This window comes from Silurus aristotelis (assembly GCF_946808225.1).
Source record: "Silurus aristotelis genome assembly, chromosome: 19".
Classification (NCBI taxonomy): Eukaryota; Metazoa; Chordata; class Actinopteri; order Siluriformes; family Siluridae; genus Silurus; species Silurus aristotelis.
In genome coordinates, this window is record NC_139592.1 from 3,681,412 (window position 1) to 3,698,707 (window position 17,296).

Consider the following 17,296-nt stretch of genomic DNA (forward strand, 5'->3'; position numbering starts at 1 on the left):
GTGGTGAGAGCAAAGGAAAAGGCATATGAGGAGCTGTATGAGAGGTTGGACACTAAGGAAGGAGAAAAGGATTTGTACCGATTGGCCAGGCAGAGGGACCGAGCTGGGAAGGATGTACTGCAAGTTAGAGCAGTAAAGGATGGAGAGGGAAATGTGTTGACTAGTGAGGAGAGTGTGTTGAGAAGGTGGAGGGAGTATTTTGAGCAGCTGATGAATGAGGAAAATCAGAGAGAGAGAAGGTTGGATGATGTGGAGTTGGTGAAGCAGGATGTGGATAGGATTAGTAAGGAGGAAGTGAGAGCAGCGATTAAGAGGATGAAGAGTGATAAGTCGGTTGGACCAGATGACATACCGATAGAAGCGTGGAGATGTTTAGGAGAGATGGCAGTGGAGTTTTTGACCAGATTGTTTAACAGGATTTTGGAAGGTAAAAAGATGCCTGAGGAATGGAGAAGAAGTGTGCTGGTACCGATCTTTAAGCATAAAGGAGATGTGCAGTCCTGCAGTAACTACAGGGGAATTAAGTTGATCAGTCACACCATGAAGTTATGGGAAAGAGTAGTGGAAGCCAGGCTGAGAGAAGAGGTGACCATCTGTGAGCAACAGTATGGTTTCATGCCGAGGAAGAGCACCACAGATGCCTTATTTGCATTAAGAATGTTGATGGAGAAGTATAGAGAAGGACAGAAGGAATTGCATTGTGTATTTGTGGATTTAGAGAAGGCGTACGACAGGGTGCCAAGAGAGGAGTTGTGGTATTGTATGAGGAAGTCAGGTGTGTCAGAGAAGTATGTAAGGGTGGTGCAGGACATGTATGAGGACAGTGTGACGGCAGTGAAGTGTGCAGTAGAAACGACAGACTGGTTCAGGGTGAAGGTTGGACTGCATCAAGGATCGGCCCTGAGCCCCTTCCTGTTTGCAGTGGTGATGGACAGGTTGACGGACGAGGTCAGACAGGAGTCTCCCTGGACTATGATGTTTGCGGATGATATTGTGATTTGTTGTGAGAGTAGGGAGCAGGTTGAGAAGAGCCTGGAGAGGTGGAGATATGCGCTGGAGAGAAGGGGAATGAAAATCAGTAGGAGTAAGACAGAGTACATGTGTGTGAATGAGAGGGAGGGCAGTGGAGTTGTGCGGTTGCAGGGAGAAGAGCTGGAGAAGGTGGAGGAATTCAGGTACCTGGGGTCAACAGTGCAAAGTAATGGAGAGTGTGTTAGAGAAGTGAAGAAAAGAGTGCAGGCAGGGTGGAGTGGGTGGAGAAGAGTGACAGGAGTGATTTGTGATAGTAGGGTATCTGCAAAAATGAAAGGGAAAGTTTATAGGTCTGTGGTGAGACCTGCAATGTTGTATGGATTAGAGACAGTGGCATTGAGTAAAAGACAGGAGGTGGAGCTGGAGGTAGCAGAGCTGAAGATGTTAAGGTTTTCGTTGGGAGTGACGAGGATGGATAAGATCAGAAATGAGTTTATTAGAGGACAGCGCATGTAGGATGTTTTGGTGACAAGGTGAGGGAGGCGAGATTAAGATGGTTTGGACATGTGCAGAGAAGGGACATGAATTATATTGGTAGAAGAATGCTGAGAATGGAGCCACCAGGTAGGAGGAAAAGAGAAAGGCAAAGGAGGAGGTTCATGGATGTGGTGAGGGAAGACATGCAGGTAGTTGGTGTAAAAGAGGCAGATGTAGAGGACAGGGTGGTATGGAGACAGATGATCCGCTGTGGCGACCCCTAATGGGAGCAGCCGAAAGAAGAAGAAGAAGAAGATTTCCTATTTACATCATCAATAGCGGGGGGAGTGGTGGTTCCAGCGTTTAAGGCGCTGGGTTACCGATCGGAAGGTCGGGGGTTCAAGCCCCGGTATCGCCAAGCTGCCACTCTTGGGCCCTTGAGCAAGGCCCTTAACCCTCTATGCTCCAGGGGACCCTTACGAGAAAAATAAATCAAGGACCGCGACGTGGGTCCGCCTTCCCGTGGGCTAACCACCTGCAGGAGGGACCGTAAGGGACCGGTGCTGAGAGGATTGGGCAGCAGTCGAAGGCGGGGGCCTTGACAGCCCGATCCCTGGACACGGAGAAGTGTCTGGGGAATCTGCTTAGACTGCTGCCCCCGCGACCCGGATAAGCGGGAGAAGATAAAATGAAATGAAATCATCAATAGCACAAGCTTCAATGTTAACCTTGCACGCTGCATTAATCGTGCGTTAATAAAATGAGTGCCGTTAAAATTTAAATTGCGTTCAGCCCTAATATATATTACTTACATGTATAGTATTATATAATTTGATATTGTATAGATAATATATCAGATATAACAGTGGTGGGCGGTCAGGGCCAGAAAAGCCTTTTCTGCTGTCTCTAATTAACGCAGTCTCCTTAATAATATACTTACTATATTTTGACTGGAAGGAACCACTGCGGGTGGTTTATAATAGCGAGTATCTTACCGAATATAAAGCAATAAAAACAAGGATAAAGTCTCCTGATTAAATGTTAAGTAATGGTGCTTGAAGATAACAAACAAGAGAAGAAGAAAAAAACAATACAGCCTCAGTGGTATCTAGTGGCAAAAAAAAAAACGTTGGCGGAGGCACCAAAAAAATACTTCCTATTGAAATACATTACATAGAAAGTCATCCTCAGTGACATGGAAAAAAAGGGGAAATTCTATATTACGAAATTCCACGAAATGCCACGAAATGTTTCCTGGTTATGGTTCATTTTACTGGTTAAAGATTAGATGAGGTTGAATATTAGTATCAGGAAGACGTTCCTCCGAATTGGACATGCAGTTACCAAAACAGCATGCAAAGTTCAAGAGACAAAAGATGACACACAGATTGAAAACAAAAACAGCTTTATTGAAGGTGAATCATTTCCTTCTTTAGTGTTGTTTTGTAAAATAGCTGATGACAGAATTGTACACAGTGATTTGGATGATAATACCTGATAATAGACTGTATTTATTATATGGTGTTTATAAAATAGAGTCACAAATGCTTGATCCATTGTTTTTAACAGTAGCTTAAACAGAAGACCAATTATAGTTTTATCTAAATAGAATTATTAAGATATGTTTTAATAGTAACAAAAGAAAACTATAGTTATAGTATAGTATAGTAGCAGTACAGATTTACATGAACCTTGGATAAGAAATGAATAAATGGATTTTGTATAAAAACATTTTTGAAATTTATCGTTGAAATGATGTCGTGAGGTTTTTTTCAGCATTTTTGGAGGGAGTGATGAGAGAACATCAAGAAATGTAAGTCATGGAAGACAACCTGTGAGGTACATGGTAAGACTTATACACATGTGTTATTTTAGGGTGATAAAGAACAGATGTGAGTGATCAGTAACATGTGATTAGGTCATATGATGCGCAGGGGCTATATATATAGTTGATCAGGTAGATATCTGAAATCTGTTGAAAGTCAAAACCTTGAACTCTTTGTCATGTTAATTAAACAGTAAGTGGTGTACTTGGTCTGCAAAATTGTTTAGGTAGTTACTTGTCAAATTAACTTCCACATAAATGCCAGGAAACACAGTTCCTAGCAGAATGCCACACTGCAGTCACCAGCGTGCCTACTTCCAATAGTTCATCCTGGTGCCATATCTTTCCATTAATATATTTCATCCCTTGACATGTGCCTTTGTAATGAGGTAATTAATGATAATGAATCGGTCAATGGTTTTAATGTTGTGCCTGGCTTTTTGAAAGATCCCAAGTTGTTCACTTTAATTAAATCAAACAAAGAACAGCAATGTGTGAAACATGAAAACACCAACAGGGGGCAGTAAAACACTGTGATTATGAACTCATTACAGCAGTACAGAACTTGTGGCCTACATGTGGTTACATTACACAAATCTTTATCATCAAGAAAAAAACCCATAAATCTTACATTTCTTAATAGAAAGTTGTCGAAATGTGAGCAAGTTTATTTGCCAGAAATTAAACTAGACAAATTCAAGTTTTGTAAAAATATGCAGAACTGCTATAAATAAATGACTTGTTTGTTCGATCATTTTCTCATAGTGAGGAATATTAGATCAGGTGAAGATAAAGATATCTTTGCAGTCATATAAGCATTTAGGTCTGACTCTCAACCACTAAATTGTGTGTCATTAACACCATCCTGTCTCACTCTAAACATCTGCATTTTAGTTTTCACCATAAGAGGAAGTAGGGCTCATTATTCAGACCTGCTAATTGCTTTAAAGAAAGTGAAAAGTTCTATAACTCGTATCAGTTTTTATTGCAATTCGGTCTAAAGATGATGGAATGGTAGGTCAAAGACAGGCCGTAAATGTTTGTGTTTGTGAGTCAAGAGGGTTGAGTTGTGTAAGGCGAATGACGCACACGTTTGCGATATAAGGGCAAAGTAAAAAGGCAGAAAGTCCATCTGCCACCATCGGGTGAGCTGTTAAACAGTAAATGTCTGCGAAAATCAGCCCATAAATTTAGTTATATCTCTTTGCAAACGTATGAATTATGCACTATGGGTAAGCCCCCTCCACTTGTGTGTCTATGGAAAGGGACCACTGAAAAACTACCACTGAGGTCAGGACCACTGAAAAACTACCACTCAGGTAGGGACCACTGAAAAACTACCACTGAGGTAGGGACCACTGAAAAACTACCACTGAGGTAGGGTCTAATTAAAAACTACCACTGAGATCAGGACCACTGATAACCTACCAGTGATGTAGGGACCACTGAAAAACTACCACTGAGGTCAGGACCACTGAAAAACTACCACTGAGGTAGGGTCCAATGAAAAAACACCACTGAGGTAGGGACCACTGAGGTAGGGGCCACTGAAAAACTACCACTGATGTAGGAACCACTGAAAAACCACCACTGAGGTAGGGTCTAATGAAAAACTACCCCTGTTGTAGGGGCCACTAAAAAAATACCACAATATATAGAACTATCAGGACCAAATGAAATCTAATTCCTTACTGTAATTAAGTAGTTTCTTTGCAAATCTGTACTTCACTAAAGCGTTTCCATTTCGAGAGACTTTTACTGTAACTTCATTACATTTCAAAGTAAAATATTTTTTCAACTAACTTTGCGAAATCAGTCGTTTCTTTTTATCTATGAGTGGATAAAAACGTAACGGTCAAACACTCCACCAATCAGGTTTGAGCGTGCGCTCTGTTTAGAACTCGATTTGATTACCACTCTTAGGTATCTACTTATCACCTACATACAGATCAACGTCAGTTCAACAGCAAGCAGAACATTTAGAGAGGAATAAATGATCAAAGAAACTCCAGACTCGAACTCGCCGCAACACACGTGGGCTTTTTTGCAGGGTTTGTTTTTAAGAAGTTGAAAGGACGATTTTGGGCTCGTGATGATTTGAATAGATATCAGTGTTTGACTCATTAATATCATTAACATCAATGTTAACATTCGAGTCTTTTCACATAAACTGAGTTGATTAAGCGAAGAGTCTTGTGACAAAAATGATAGGAACATTATAGATATAAATTCTAGTACTTAAGTACATTTGAAAGCAAATACTTGTGTACCTTTACTCAAGTCAAAGTTTAAAGGGACACTTTTACTTGAGTCATATTTTTACCAATTCCTTTTCTGTGGAACCTGATGTGGTCCGCTGCTATTTTACCTCATCCACGTTAAGTGTATTTGAGGTACTAAATACTTCCTTCCAGCTCAGACCATTAGGACCATTTTCCTCATGATCTCAGTTAAAACCAAAGATCCCATTTGACTCCATATTATTATCTTATGTGAATATTAACCAAACCTATTGCGATCCAGCGAATAAAAAGACAGAAACTTAACATTTTGGGGAAAATATCAATGTAGTTTTATTGCAAACCAAACAGTCACATTAATCAAACATTTTACAATTTAACAGTACATGTTTAACAGTTATTACACGTAAGCATATCCTTAGTTGTTTTGTTCCAAATATATTAAAACTAATACACAGACTCAAAATATACAAATAAACTTAAATAGCAGTACACAGTCATATCGAGTGGAATGTGGTGAGCGAATGCAAATGGAATGCTTTCTGTAAAGGCTTCGTTACATCACAAGGGGGGGGGGGGGGAGCTGGAAGACTAAAGGTGAGATGAAGGCGTCTGATTGGTCGGTCCAGGCGTCTATCTACACGCGTACATAGCAGCAGATCCCTTCCAGCAGTTGGCCCAATCAATCAAGAGGAATGAAAAATTTACGGATTAGGGTGAATTATTATTTTTTTGATTCCTAAATCAAAGACTAATTGTGCAACCAAAATTGAGGTCATGCAAATGATGACAGATTGTGGTCATATGACCCAGAGGACTCATAAAGGAGAGGGAAGATGAAGGCACATGTACACACAGTCCTCTGGAAGCAAAGCATTCACATTCTGTTCTGACATCAGCAAAACTCTTGAATATGGTGGTGAAAAGAAAAACAACTTGAAAGTAAAAGTCCATTAGCACTCCTGCACATTCTGTCTCTCTCCATCCAGAACAATCTGACCAGGATGTACGTAAGCAGAGAAGTAACCATGCACTGCATTGACAAACAAGACGATGACGTTGATGAGAAAAGAAAGTCAATTCTCTCACATGTACGATTCGGGCCTTTGAACCAAGGCCTATGGAGCTGCCCAAGGCCATGTGCAAACAGGGGCCCCCAATCTGGGGGCGGGGCAATGGGGCTGGCTTCATTCTCATAGTGATGCACTACAGGTGGGACTCCATGGGACGTCATTTCCATGGCAATGAGCTACGGGTTTTCAGAGTCTATGGGATGGTGTCTCCATGGTGATAGGCTACAAGTAAGAGTCCATATTGGGAGCGTAGGAGAAGCCCAGAAAGGCTTCGGCGGCGTCGCTGATGCTGGCCGTCACCAGAGCACTGTCTGGGGAGCAGCCAATGGAGCTCGGCACCGGCTCGTCTGTGAACTCTGGGTCGAAATGTCGCAGGTCATTGGGGCCAGTCTGCAAAAAACAGAAGAACATTTATTAGACGAACAGTCATACATGAAAATCTTTTTGGTGGCAATGATAAAATCTCATCAGTGTAGTCAATCTTATATTCCCAGGAACTTCAGTTTGATTTCACCAAATTCAAGATTCTACGCCTCATTGAAATTTTTTTTACGAAAAGTAGGTCAGTGGGTTATACGATCAGTAGTTTATTTGAAATTGTGTTAATTAGCTCATTAATTTAGAATAAATTAATAATATAGTTGCATAAAATATTTCCTATCAATTAGATAAAAAAAAAAAGTGCTTTAGGGCAAATCCTTTGGTGTCCCCATGATCTTAGGAACCCCCTTAAACAAACCATGGGAAAAACACTTAATGTTCAGCAAAGGAAACATAAAGCCTTTGGGATTATACTGCCCTGAGAACATGGATTCATCCACTATAACGACCCCTTATCCTGACAAAACGTGCACTTTAATGGAACATACCACATTTGGGTTGAAAGGAGGGGTGAGCTTCTTAGCATTCAGATCGTCCCAGTTAATAGGGGAGAAGAACATGTGGTTCTTGATCTCATTCTGTAAAAAAAAAAAAAAAAAAAAGAAGCACATTAGTTGATTCACATGTTGAAATGTTGATTCACGTGTGATGCGCTCAAACAGCAAACTTACAAAGTCATCAGTGCAGCCTAGCCTTTTGGTACGGTCCTTCTGTAGCAGACCCTCCAGCAGATGGCGGGCCGCATTGGAGATGTTAGGCTTTAGCTGCAGCGGTTTGTTCAGGATGTTGTCGTACATCTCGGCTGTGTTGCGGCTATAAAACGGAGGCTGTGGGGCACAGTGGAAAAAAAAGAAGTGCGGGGTTAAAACACCTCTCTCTGTGGTGGAGTAATAATATAGCTGGCATGGTTCCTACAACGCTGCAATACTCACCAAGCCGTAAAGCATTTCATAGAGCACGGCGCCCAAACACCACCAGTCCACCGTCCGATCGTACGGCTGCTTATGCAACACCTCTGGGGCCAAATACTGAGGAAAAAGGAAACGAGACAGAAGGTAAACATGAGCTCGAGTGGATTTGTCACAGGCCGAGGAAAAAAAGTGGCATCTAAGGAAAAGTATTTACTTAGCGCTTTTGTTTATTTACAAAGGTTACCAAAAGTGACAAGAACAAAAAAACAGTGCCTGTAGTCTCAAGCAGCGGAGACATATAGACGTACCTCTGGCGTCCCGCAGAACGTAGACGTGGTTCCGTTAGGCTCGATGTTCTCCTTGCAGAGGCCGAAGTCGGTCAGTATGATGTGTCCTTGCGAGTCCAGAAGGATGTTTTCGGGTTTCAGATCCCGGTAGACAATGTTCAGAGAGTGAAGGTAGCCCAGAGCACTGGCGATTTCGGCAGCATAGAAACGGGCACGGGGTTCCAGAAAGCACCGTTCTCGCTGAAGGTGATAGAACAGCTACAAAAAGAGAAATAAAAAGAGAGGGAGAGTATGATTAAGTCCTTGGACCGACATCCTGCAAGGCATATTTAATCAGTGCTTTCTTCACTCCACAGTCCACCAACAATGGAAGGAAATGAGAGTATACGCTACTGAAAGATACAGCAGACACACAGGACCAAAGCTCCATCAATGCTAAATTGAGCTGCCCCCTTACACACACACACACACACACACACACACAGGCCCTCCCAGCCATTTCCTGAATAGCTCCCTTTAAAGAGCACAGAAGGGATATCCGCTCTCTGTCTCCGTCTCCCCCCTTCACTGTCTCGCTTTGTCTCTGCTCGCGTTACCTCTCCTATGTCCTCCAATTTAACATGCAAATCAAATTCCATGAACACTCTGCAGTAATCCTACCTCTCCTCCATTGATGTAGTCCAACACGAAGTAAAGTTTGTCGGCTGTTTGGAAAGAGAAATGCAGACCCACGAGGAACGGGTGCTTCACGTTCTTCAGTAAGACGTTACGCTCGGACATGATGTGTTTCTCCTGCAACGTACAAAGCAAGGAGGTCAGGGTTTAATGTATCCATCATATATATCATATATAAGGAATCAGACAAGGCAGAACACACTACCCAGAAATACATTTTCCAAAAGAGATTCAGCTCTCACACACACACACACACACACACACACACACACACACACACACACACACACACACACTCACACACCCCACCCCACCCTACAAACCCGACTACAAAGAAACTATTGAAGGTAAAGTTAGAAAAGGAGAAGTTTGGCATCGTTATCTTGATCTGACATATTTATATTGCATGTGTGTTTGCCACAGATTGCAGTTTTAACATGCATCCCTGTTCAGAAGAAAAAAAAAAAAAAAACACGATTTCTTAAAAAATGTCTACTGACTTAGAGTATCTGTGGTAAGCACACATACAGTATATATACACACACACACACACACACACACACACACACACACACACACACACACACACACACACACACACACACACACACACATAATAAGGACTAGAGTTCCCAAAAGAATTTACTTCATCAAAAACTATGGGGAATCAGTCAAAAAGGACACCAGACACCCAATCTGGCCTTTTTAAAGAGATCGCTTGTCGCACCTCTTTCTTCTTCAGGATGGCTTTCTTCTGTAGCACTTTGACCGCGTAGAATTTGTCGTCGCCGCGATGGCGAGCCAGCAGAACCTTCCCGAAGCTGCCTTTTCCGATAACCTTCAGGAAGTTGAAGTCTGAGGGCTTAGCGGTCGGGTTGGACGAAGGTCCCAGGTTGATCTGCTGAGACGGACTGGGCTACAGGACGAGACAGAGTCTCAATCAGACGCATGCTGGTTTATGGGGGTATCGTTTATCCGTGAGGACAGTCATGCAGGAGGATACTTACAGGAGGAGAGGAGTTGGTAGTCATCAGCTCGGGATCCTGCGGTGGCGTCAAGGTCAGGATGGAATCCACCTCTGTGCTGTAAAAAAGACCAGACCAGGATTAATACAAAAGAATTGTGCATTTGGTATGTTTATGATCATGTTGCATGCATTTTAGATTTTTGTTTGTTTGTTTGTTTTTCCATTAGTAATTGAGGTACTTACTGCTTGCAAGAGTACGAGCTGGTTGCCAGTTTCTGAATAAAATCATTCAGTCCCATTTTCCTCTGTTTCATAAAAGCTGCAAGAGAGAAAAAAAGAAAGAGAGAGAGAGAGAGAGAGAGAGAGAGAGAGAGAGAGAGAGAGAATGAGTCACTTGATATTCTTCCACTGAAACAGGTTTGGCTTGAAGGAGCCCCATTCATCCCATGAAAGCCTACCGCTGAGGTTCGCCACCAGTCCCCTTGTTTTAGAGTAGGTCATGGCGGGAGCGCTCACGCTCGTCTCCGTTTGGATGGTCATGACTGTCTTTATTGCTTTCCAGCACCGGCACAAATCCAAAACGACACAAAAGCCCTCACTGAACTCCTCCACTGCACTTTCCACTCACTTTATACCAGACAGTGGGGCAAACTGGGGGGGCGGGGCAACCCGTGGGCGAGGCCTGTCGCACTTTCAAACGCCTTCTCGACCTATCCGGAGCGACTGTGCTCTGAATAGTAATGAGTCACGAGTCACGCCCCGCCCACGCGCGCGCCACCAACGTCCCATTGCGAAAAGACGGAAAAAATGGTATTCTCAAAGCTTTTGCCGGGTTGCCAGATTTAGGGCGGGATTTTTTTATCGTTTTCTTCCAAAGTAGACTATTAAAACAATAACAATAATATGCAGCATAATGTTAAATGAAATAACGTATACCCTCTGAAGTCAAACCTAATTATTGTAGGTTTTAATCATTAAACAACCCATTCTTTGTGTAATTTGCAATCTGGCAACCCGGGATAAAACCTGATAAAAAAATATACAGTATATATTTTTAATACAGAAATGAGAATGACACGCGGAAATAAATGAAATGTGTTAGCAATCAATTAACAATTGTTTATCTTAGACTTCAACACAACGTGTCCATGGACGTGAAAGCATCTAAATTAATATTGTTCGTGACTTAAAAATATATACAAATGGATTAAAGAGTCTGGTCACGCGCAGGAACAAGCCGAAGAGCATAACTTTTAGATACATCAAAGTGATGAATGGAAACAGTTTCTTTTGAACTCGAGAAACACCTGATACAATGTAACCTCCTACCCGATCAGATAGAGTTTCCGGTCACCGATCCCGCATCGACCCCGCCGAACTCGGTTCAATTTGCCGGCGAAATCCACGTGACCATCGAGCAGCGACCCGAGTGAGCTCGCGCTCTCTCCTAACTGCCCTGGAAAGCTCGCGCGGCGCCGACAATAACGAGCAAGTCCGTGCCAGGAACTTGAGCCGGTGTTGCCAGATTCTTTTCCCCAATCCCAAATTACTCCAACCCACTTGAATTTTGGATCGGTTTCAACAAACTTGTTAAATAATTTTCCTGTCTACAAATAATAAAAAAAACAATGCTTATGTGTGATTGAGGTGTGAAAGATTTAATTTTAGATGCATGATTTCCATGCAGTGCAATGCATAACAGTAGGAAGGCATTCTCCATTATCAAAATTAAGTTCATTCTCACCCTGCAATAGTCTCCAAATTGGTGTGAATCCAGATGTTAATGTTAGACAGGGTGCATGCCTATTTACTCACCCAGACCTCCATAGAGGCAAAGTGTAGGTCTTGTACCATTATAAGTGAAATGTGATATGAATAACTTTACAGCAAACAAAAATGTCTAAAGAATAAATATTTATATTTCATTCTTAAAGAAAAAAACCTTAATGTGCAAACTTTTATTTGTCTGATATATTTCAACTAATAAACAACTACACAAGCCGTGTAAAAGCACCAAACCCTGTAAATCACTGAAAAAGTTCCTGTTCACATTCCATGCAAGGAGCACCAATCTGGCAACACTGGCCTCAGCTGATTAAATTGAAAACGCTACAAAGCTGAGCATTGAACCAAATTTCTCCATTTATGCTATAATGAGAAGCTATAGGTGATGTCCCTCAACAATCCAGGCTGCACTAATGCTATAGGGAAAAACCTGTGGAAAGCATTTACACAACACCAGAGCACTCAGAGGCACTCACTGATTAAATCACTGATCCAGCTCTATTAGGCTGATCGACATGGAAGAAAAATGACTTCAGCTCATGCATAACCCTATAAAACTGCTCAAACTATGCATCTCACTGTACACACGCCTTTATTCCAGATGTGGAGTATGATCAAATCCGAGGTTACAATTATATTGAAAGTCTATAAAAGTGAAACCATTGAACAGTTCAGATCCGGATGCTCCTTTATACCTTATTCATACCATCTTATTGTTTTAGTCCAAAATTAGAAAAACATAAATACCCAAAAACACGAACCTTTCAGTCGCTCACTACTCCTCATCGTCCCGAGAAAGTGTACTCGGTCTGAACCGGTTTACTTTATCACATGCAATCCAAGACTTCTTATCAGCTTTACACCAAGCAGACATATAAGTGTGTTATAACCAGGTCAAAAGATCTCACAGAGGTGACAACTGGTAGGATTTAGTGCGGTTCATGGCAAGCTCAGGAGAAAGGGCAATGAAGTGTACATTTCCTTGTTGCTATATTACCTTTGATATGCATTGAAACATTGAACATTGAAACAGATTTGAGAAAACAGAACCGGATCGTAAATGCCTTTTAGAGTTAAAATTAATAGGTACGCATTTCATTTCTCACATCTAACCAATTCCTCGTTAACAAATGAAACGGCACAAGCATCGAACCTAAAGATCCACACTGCAATGCAGCTATACGGCGAGAGAGATCAGCTGAGTGGGGGTCTAAGAAATGACAGGTGCTATAGCATTGACAGCAATACTGAAGATTAGGAAACTGGTATGTCTGAACAGAGCGTGCATAAATAAAGCAATTTACTGTATCACTGTTCTGAGGTAAAGCACGACATACATTTCACTGCCACGATAGGTATTAGAGAAGATCAGTTATGGTATCATAAGAAATGTATGAACTCATTAACCACACTTTTCGGTTTCATTCCAACCTCTGTAGCCTTCAGAGCAATTTTTCCAGGAAGCTGGAAATAATATGAACTCTGAATACGGACTCTCACAGCTATTTAATGAAGGTGTTTACCTCCAAATGATTTTATGTACTTTTGCAGTATCACTTTTCAATTTAGAATGATACAAAGGAGTATTTGAGCAAAAATTCAGGTAATACAAAGAATATTAACCTTATGGCTCAGGTGCCAATGCAATGCATCTACCTACTGTACAGGTCGTAATCCAAATTGTTTGTGATTTCAAAAGAAAGACAGTCATTTAACAGCTCAACTTTTGAGACTTAAAAACAGCAACATTGACTAGACAGATGTCTGGACTGGAGTGGTGAACTCTGAGAAAAGGTAATGATCAACATCAGGCGTCGCTCAACCAAAAGCAGACGGGAAAAACAAATCAGAACAGGAACCGTCATTGCTGACAATAAACACACCTACAATTACATTGTTATCATCTTTCAGGAGCTCCTAGAAAACCATAGCAATTAAACAGGTTTTTGGTTGAATCCCACTACTTTTTACAAACCGATATGTTGTTTTTAAACATGAAAACGCACACACACACACACACACACACACACACACACACACACACACACACACACACACACACACACACACACACACCAGAGTTTTCGTTTGCACCTTGGCTGCCAGAGTTAAGATTTCTACAGTACAATCAGACTTCGACTTTGATATACTTTATGGATCCCGTGAGGGAAATTATTGCGTTACAGCAGCAGCAGCAGCAGGTTACACAAACAGTATCAGGGGGGAGAAACAAAAAGCGGAATGTAACTAATTGTAACTTAAATAAATAAATAAATAAATACAATATTGCAGACGATGCAACATAAAAAACAGAGTGCAAACTGGCAATTTAAAAAGAAAGAAAAGAAAAAGAATAAAATGTGATAATTGTCAGTGTATGTATGTGTGTGTAAAGTGTCTAATGAATAATGAGATGTGTTTATAAGTTGTTATTAGCATCTGTTACAGACAGGTGAGTCATTGTACAGTGCAATGGCATACGGTAGGAATGTTTTCCTGAAGCGTTCTCTGTGACAGCGAAGCTGAATGAGTCTGTTGGAGAATAAACTCTGCTCGTCTGTAAGGGATCATGTAGTGGGTGGGATGGATTTTCCATGATTGACAGCAGTTTGTTTAGTGACCTGTTGTCCCTTAGTGTCTCCAATTTGTCCCGTTTGTGTCCAATTATGTATTTAGCCTTGCGGATGATTTTATTGATCTTGCCTGCATTTCTGGCACTGATGCTGCTCATCTGGCAGACTACAGCACTATAAAGGCCACAACACACAGCTAAAAGATTTCCAGCATCCTGCTGCACACATTGAAGGATCTGAGTTTCCTCAGGAAATAAAGTCTGCTTAACCTCTACTTATACACAACATCGGTGTTGGTCCTGCAGTCCAATCTGCTGTTCAAGTGATGACCTGAATACTTGTAGTTGTCCACTACAAGTTGGGTTTAATCACAGTTCAGTTGTACCCTGCCTAAAGTCCACTATCATCTCCTTGGTTTTCATAATATTCAGGAGCAGATGGTTCCTGGTGCACCATTCCATAAAGCTGTCCAGAAGTCCTCTGTACTCTCACTCCTGTCCATCCCAAATACGCCCACCACTGCAGAATCATCAGAGAACTTCTGCAGGTGGCAGGTCTTGTATTGGAAATCTAAATAAGCAATAAGACTGCACATTGTCATTAAGAGAACATCTCTTTCAATGTATAGAAAAAAGTCAGCTAGCTAGCAGGAGCTAACCTGACAGGATTTCTGAGATGTTCCAGTAAACATCTGTCAGCTTCACTGCTACTAGATACTTGTAGTAACTAAATACTAGTTAACTTTTGCTAGCTAATAGCAAAATCTACTGTTAATGCTAACAGTATTTATAGTCTTTACTGTTAGTGCTAGATCGATCGCCAGCATCAACTAACAAGGCTGGATTTCTGAAAGGATTTCTGAGTCATATTTCTTAGAACCTGTCATCTTAGTTGCCACAACATGAATCTGACAGGATATCCGTTATCATCACCTCTGATGCTAAATCAGAAGCTATTATGAGCTAACTTGGCTAAAACTGATGGTGTGTGTGAAAGGAAACCCGTCCATATTGTGGACAAAAACCACTGCCTAGTGCACCACTGGCACCAAAATACCTGCCATCGAGCACCTTTACCACAAATAGTCTACATAGAGCACACATCATCATCATGGACTCCTCACATCCCAGTCACAAACATCCAGAAGGAGATACAAGAATATTCGCACCAGAACCAGCAGGTTCAGAAAGAGCATCTATCTATCTATGTATCTGTCTGTCTGTCTGTCTGTCTGTCTCTGTCTGTCTGTCTATCTATCTATCTATCTATCTATCTATCTATCTATCTATCTATCTATCTATCTATCTATCTATCTATCTATCTATCTATCTATCTATCTATCTATCTCATTATAAATGTTTACTATGAGATAACCTGACAACATTTTAAAAAGGTCACACTTACACGCTTATCTGTCTTCCTGCTAACACTAGATAGTAAAGATGTTTATCTCCATAAATGAAGCGATGGGAATCTTGACCCTTATTAAATGATATGACACATTAAAGATACATATAAATCAGCTACCGATGAGATGCGATAAGATTCACCCCATTAGGATGCCGTGCGAATCGATTTCGGTCAGATTCAACACAATACGATTCAATGAAAAAAATAGGATGCTATGCAATTTAGCATGGTACAGATAGTCCACTTTTATTTCTGTGGTTCAGACAGACAGCAAATCATCAATTTAGATAAGTCACTTCTGAGTTCTAATGCATGGCCCTTTCACAAACAAGCCTTTGTTGTGCAAAAAAGAGAAAAAGATGTTCCTGTTCTGTCTCCAGGAAGATGCAGCTCTACCTCTGCCATGTTAATCTGTAATCTATGTGACTCTCAGGACACAACTCGGTCGCCGTAGTGTTGCGATACGTCATATTCACGTAGCGACAGCGGTGCTGAGAAAAACAAATTAGCAAGAAGAAAAAAACTATCTACATATAAAATGTTGGTCACAATTTTTTATTACTTTTTAAATAATAAAAATGCAGCACATCTACTAATAATTATATATAAATAAATTGTTTTTACCGATGCAAATATGTTAAAAACGATGCATCGTGATACAAATGCCATGTATATGATGCACACATTTTAAATCAATGAATCTTACAATCCCTGCTAGATAGACATCCGAGGACATTTCTTAATCCTCACCGTAAACCATAGCTGAACGGTCAACACGAGGTGACTTGATTACATTATTTTTAGATCACAGAACCATTTTTAGTTCACAAATAGTCTTTAGTGGGGATGAGGTAGCGTGCCAATGAGCTGACATTAGACGACTCAAAATAACCATATACGATTATTACCTTTACTGCCAGCCAGAAGGACAAGATAAGACTATTTCAGGAAATATCTGGATAAAACTAGATGAAAATGATAAAACTATGCCATTCCATATGCATTCGGAGCGCCAATAATTGTAAGTAATGAACTGTATATCTGTACATGTTGTTAAGAAGCACAAGAGGTAAATCAAATTTGGAGCACTTCGCTATTGATATGCAAGAGAGTAACTTAGTGTACTAAAGGATAATTTATGCTGCTGTCAAAATTCTCTGAGCCATGACTTATGGTGCTGGTTGAAAATCCTGAAAGCTTGTGTTACGCTTAGTTAATTAATGTAAATAAGAGATCAACACTCACATATATGCAAATGAATTTGAATGAATTTATTTAATGGATCGAATCATTAATGCATGAATTAACAATTTCTCCCTCGTTGATATTTCTATCCGCTCTCCCACAAGAAATCTCTTATTTCCATCCATCATCCTGTCAATCCCACATGCAACACCACTGTATGTATTGTGTCTTCACAGGGCACCGAGCCAAGTACATACACATACGCACTGTAAACACACACAGACGTCAGACGGATGATTTGAGGCTCGCCTGATCTTAGCCATGCAATGACCCGCTGTTCCCTTTGTACCGGTTTGCACACCATCCATCGTCAGCTAACGTCAGCTTTCACCAAACAGCCGCACACATCTGCCATAATTACGACTCGAAGATGAGTCACTGTGTTATTGTGTTTTCTGTAACTTGACTAAGCTCGGTTGTGGGATTTTTATTTTTTTTTTTGCTGTTGTTGTAGCTCATTCTATAAAACTCGGGC

The 17,296-nt window shown here is 41.0% G+C and overlaps 1 protein-coding gene across 4 annotated transcripts in view; it reads right to left on the reverse strand.

Annotated features, from left to right (window-relative positions):
* Positions 1–5,822: 5,822 nt before the first annotated feature.
* The window catches only part of sgk1 (serum/glucocorticoid regulated kinase 1), a 51,712-nt gene continuing 40,238 nt past the window's right edge, over positions 5,823–17,296 (reverse strand). The window contains exons 1-10 of one of the 4 annotated variants that reach the window (XM_083520958.1): positions 11,138–11,301; positions 10,052–10,127; positions 9,849–9,924; positions 9,569–9,757; positions 8,827–8,958; positions 8,188–8,424; positions 7,901–7,996; positions 7,640–7,795; positions 7,457–7,546; positions 5,823–6,977 (exon numbers count right to left, since the gene is read on the reverse strand). In XM_083520958.1, the coding sequence (XP_083377084.1) occupies positions 6,810–6,977; positions 7,457–7,546; positions 7,640–7,795; positions 7,901–7,996; positions 8,188–8,424; positions 8,827–8,958; positions 9,569–9,757; positions 9,849–9,924; positions 10,052–10,122 (1,215 nt within the window). In that variant the 5' untranslated portion in view covers positions 10,123–10,127; positions 11,138–11,301 and the 3' untranslated portion in view covers positions 5,823–6,809. Of the gene's footprint in view, positions 6,978–7,456; positions 7,547–7,639; positions 7,796–7,900; positions 7,997–8,187; positions 8,425–8,826; positions 8,959–9,568; positions 9,758–9,848; positions 9,925–10,051; positions 10,128–10,266; positions 11,302–17,296 lie in introns of those variants that run through there. The other 3 variants (XM_083520957.1, XM_083520956.1, XM_083520959.1) reach the window with 3 other exon arrangements.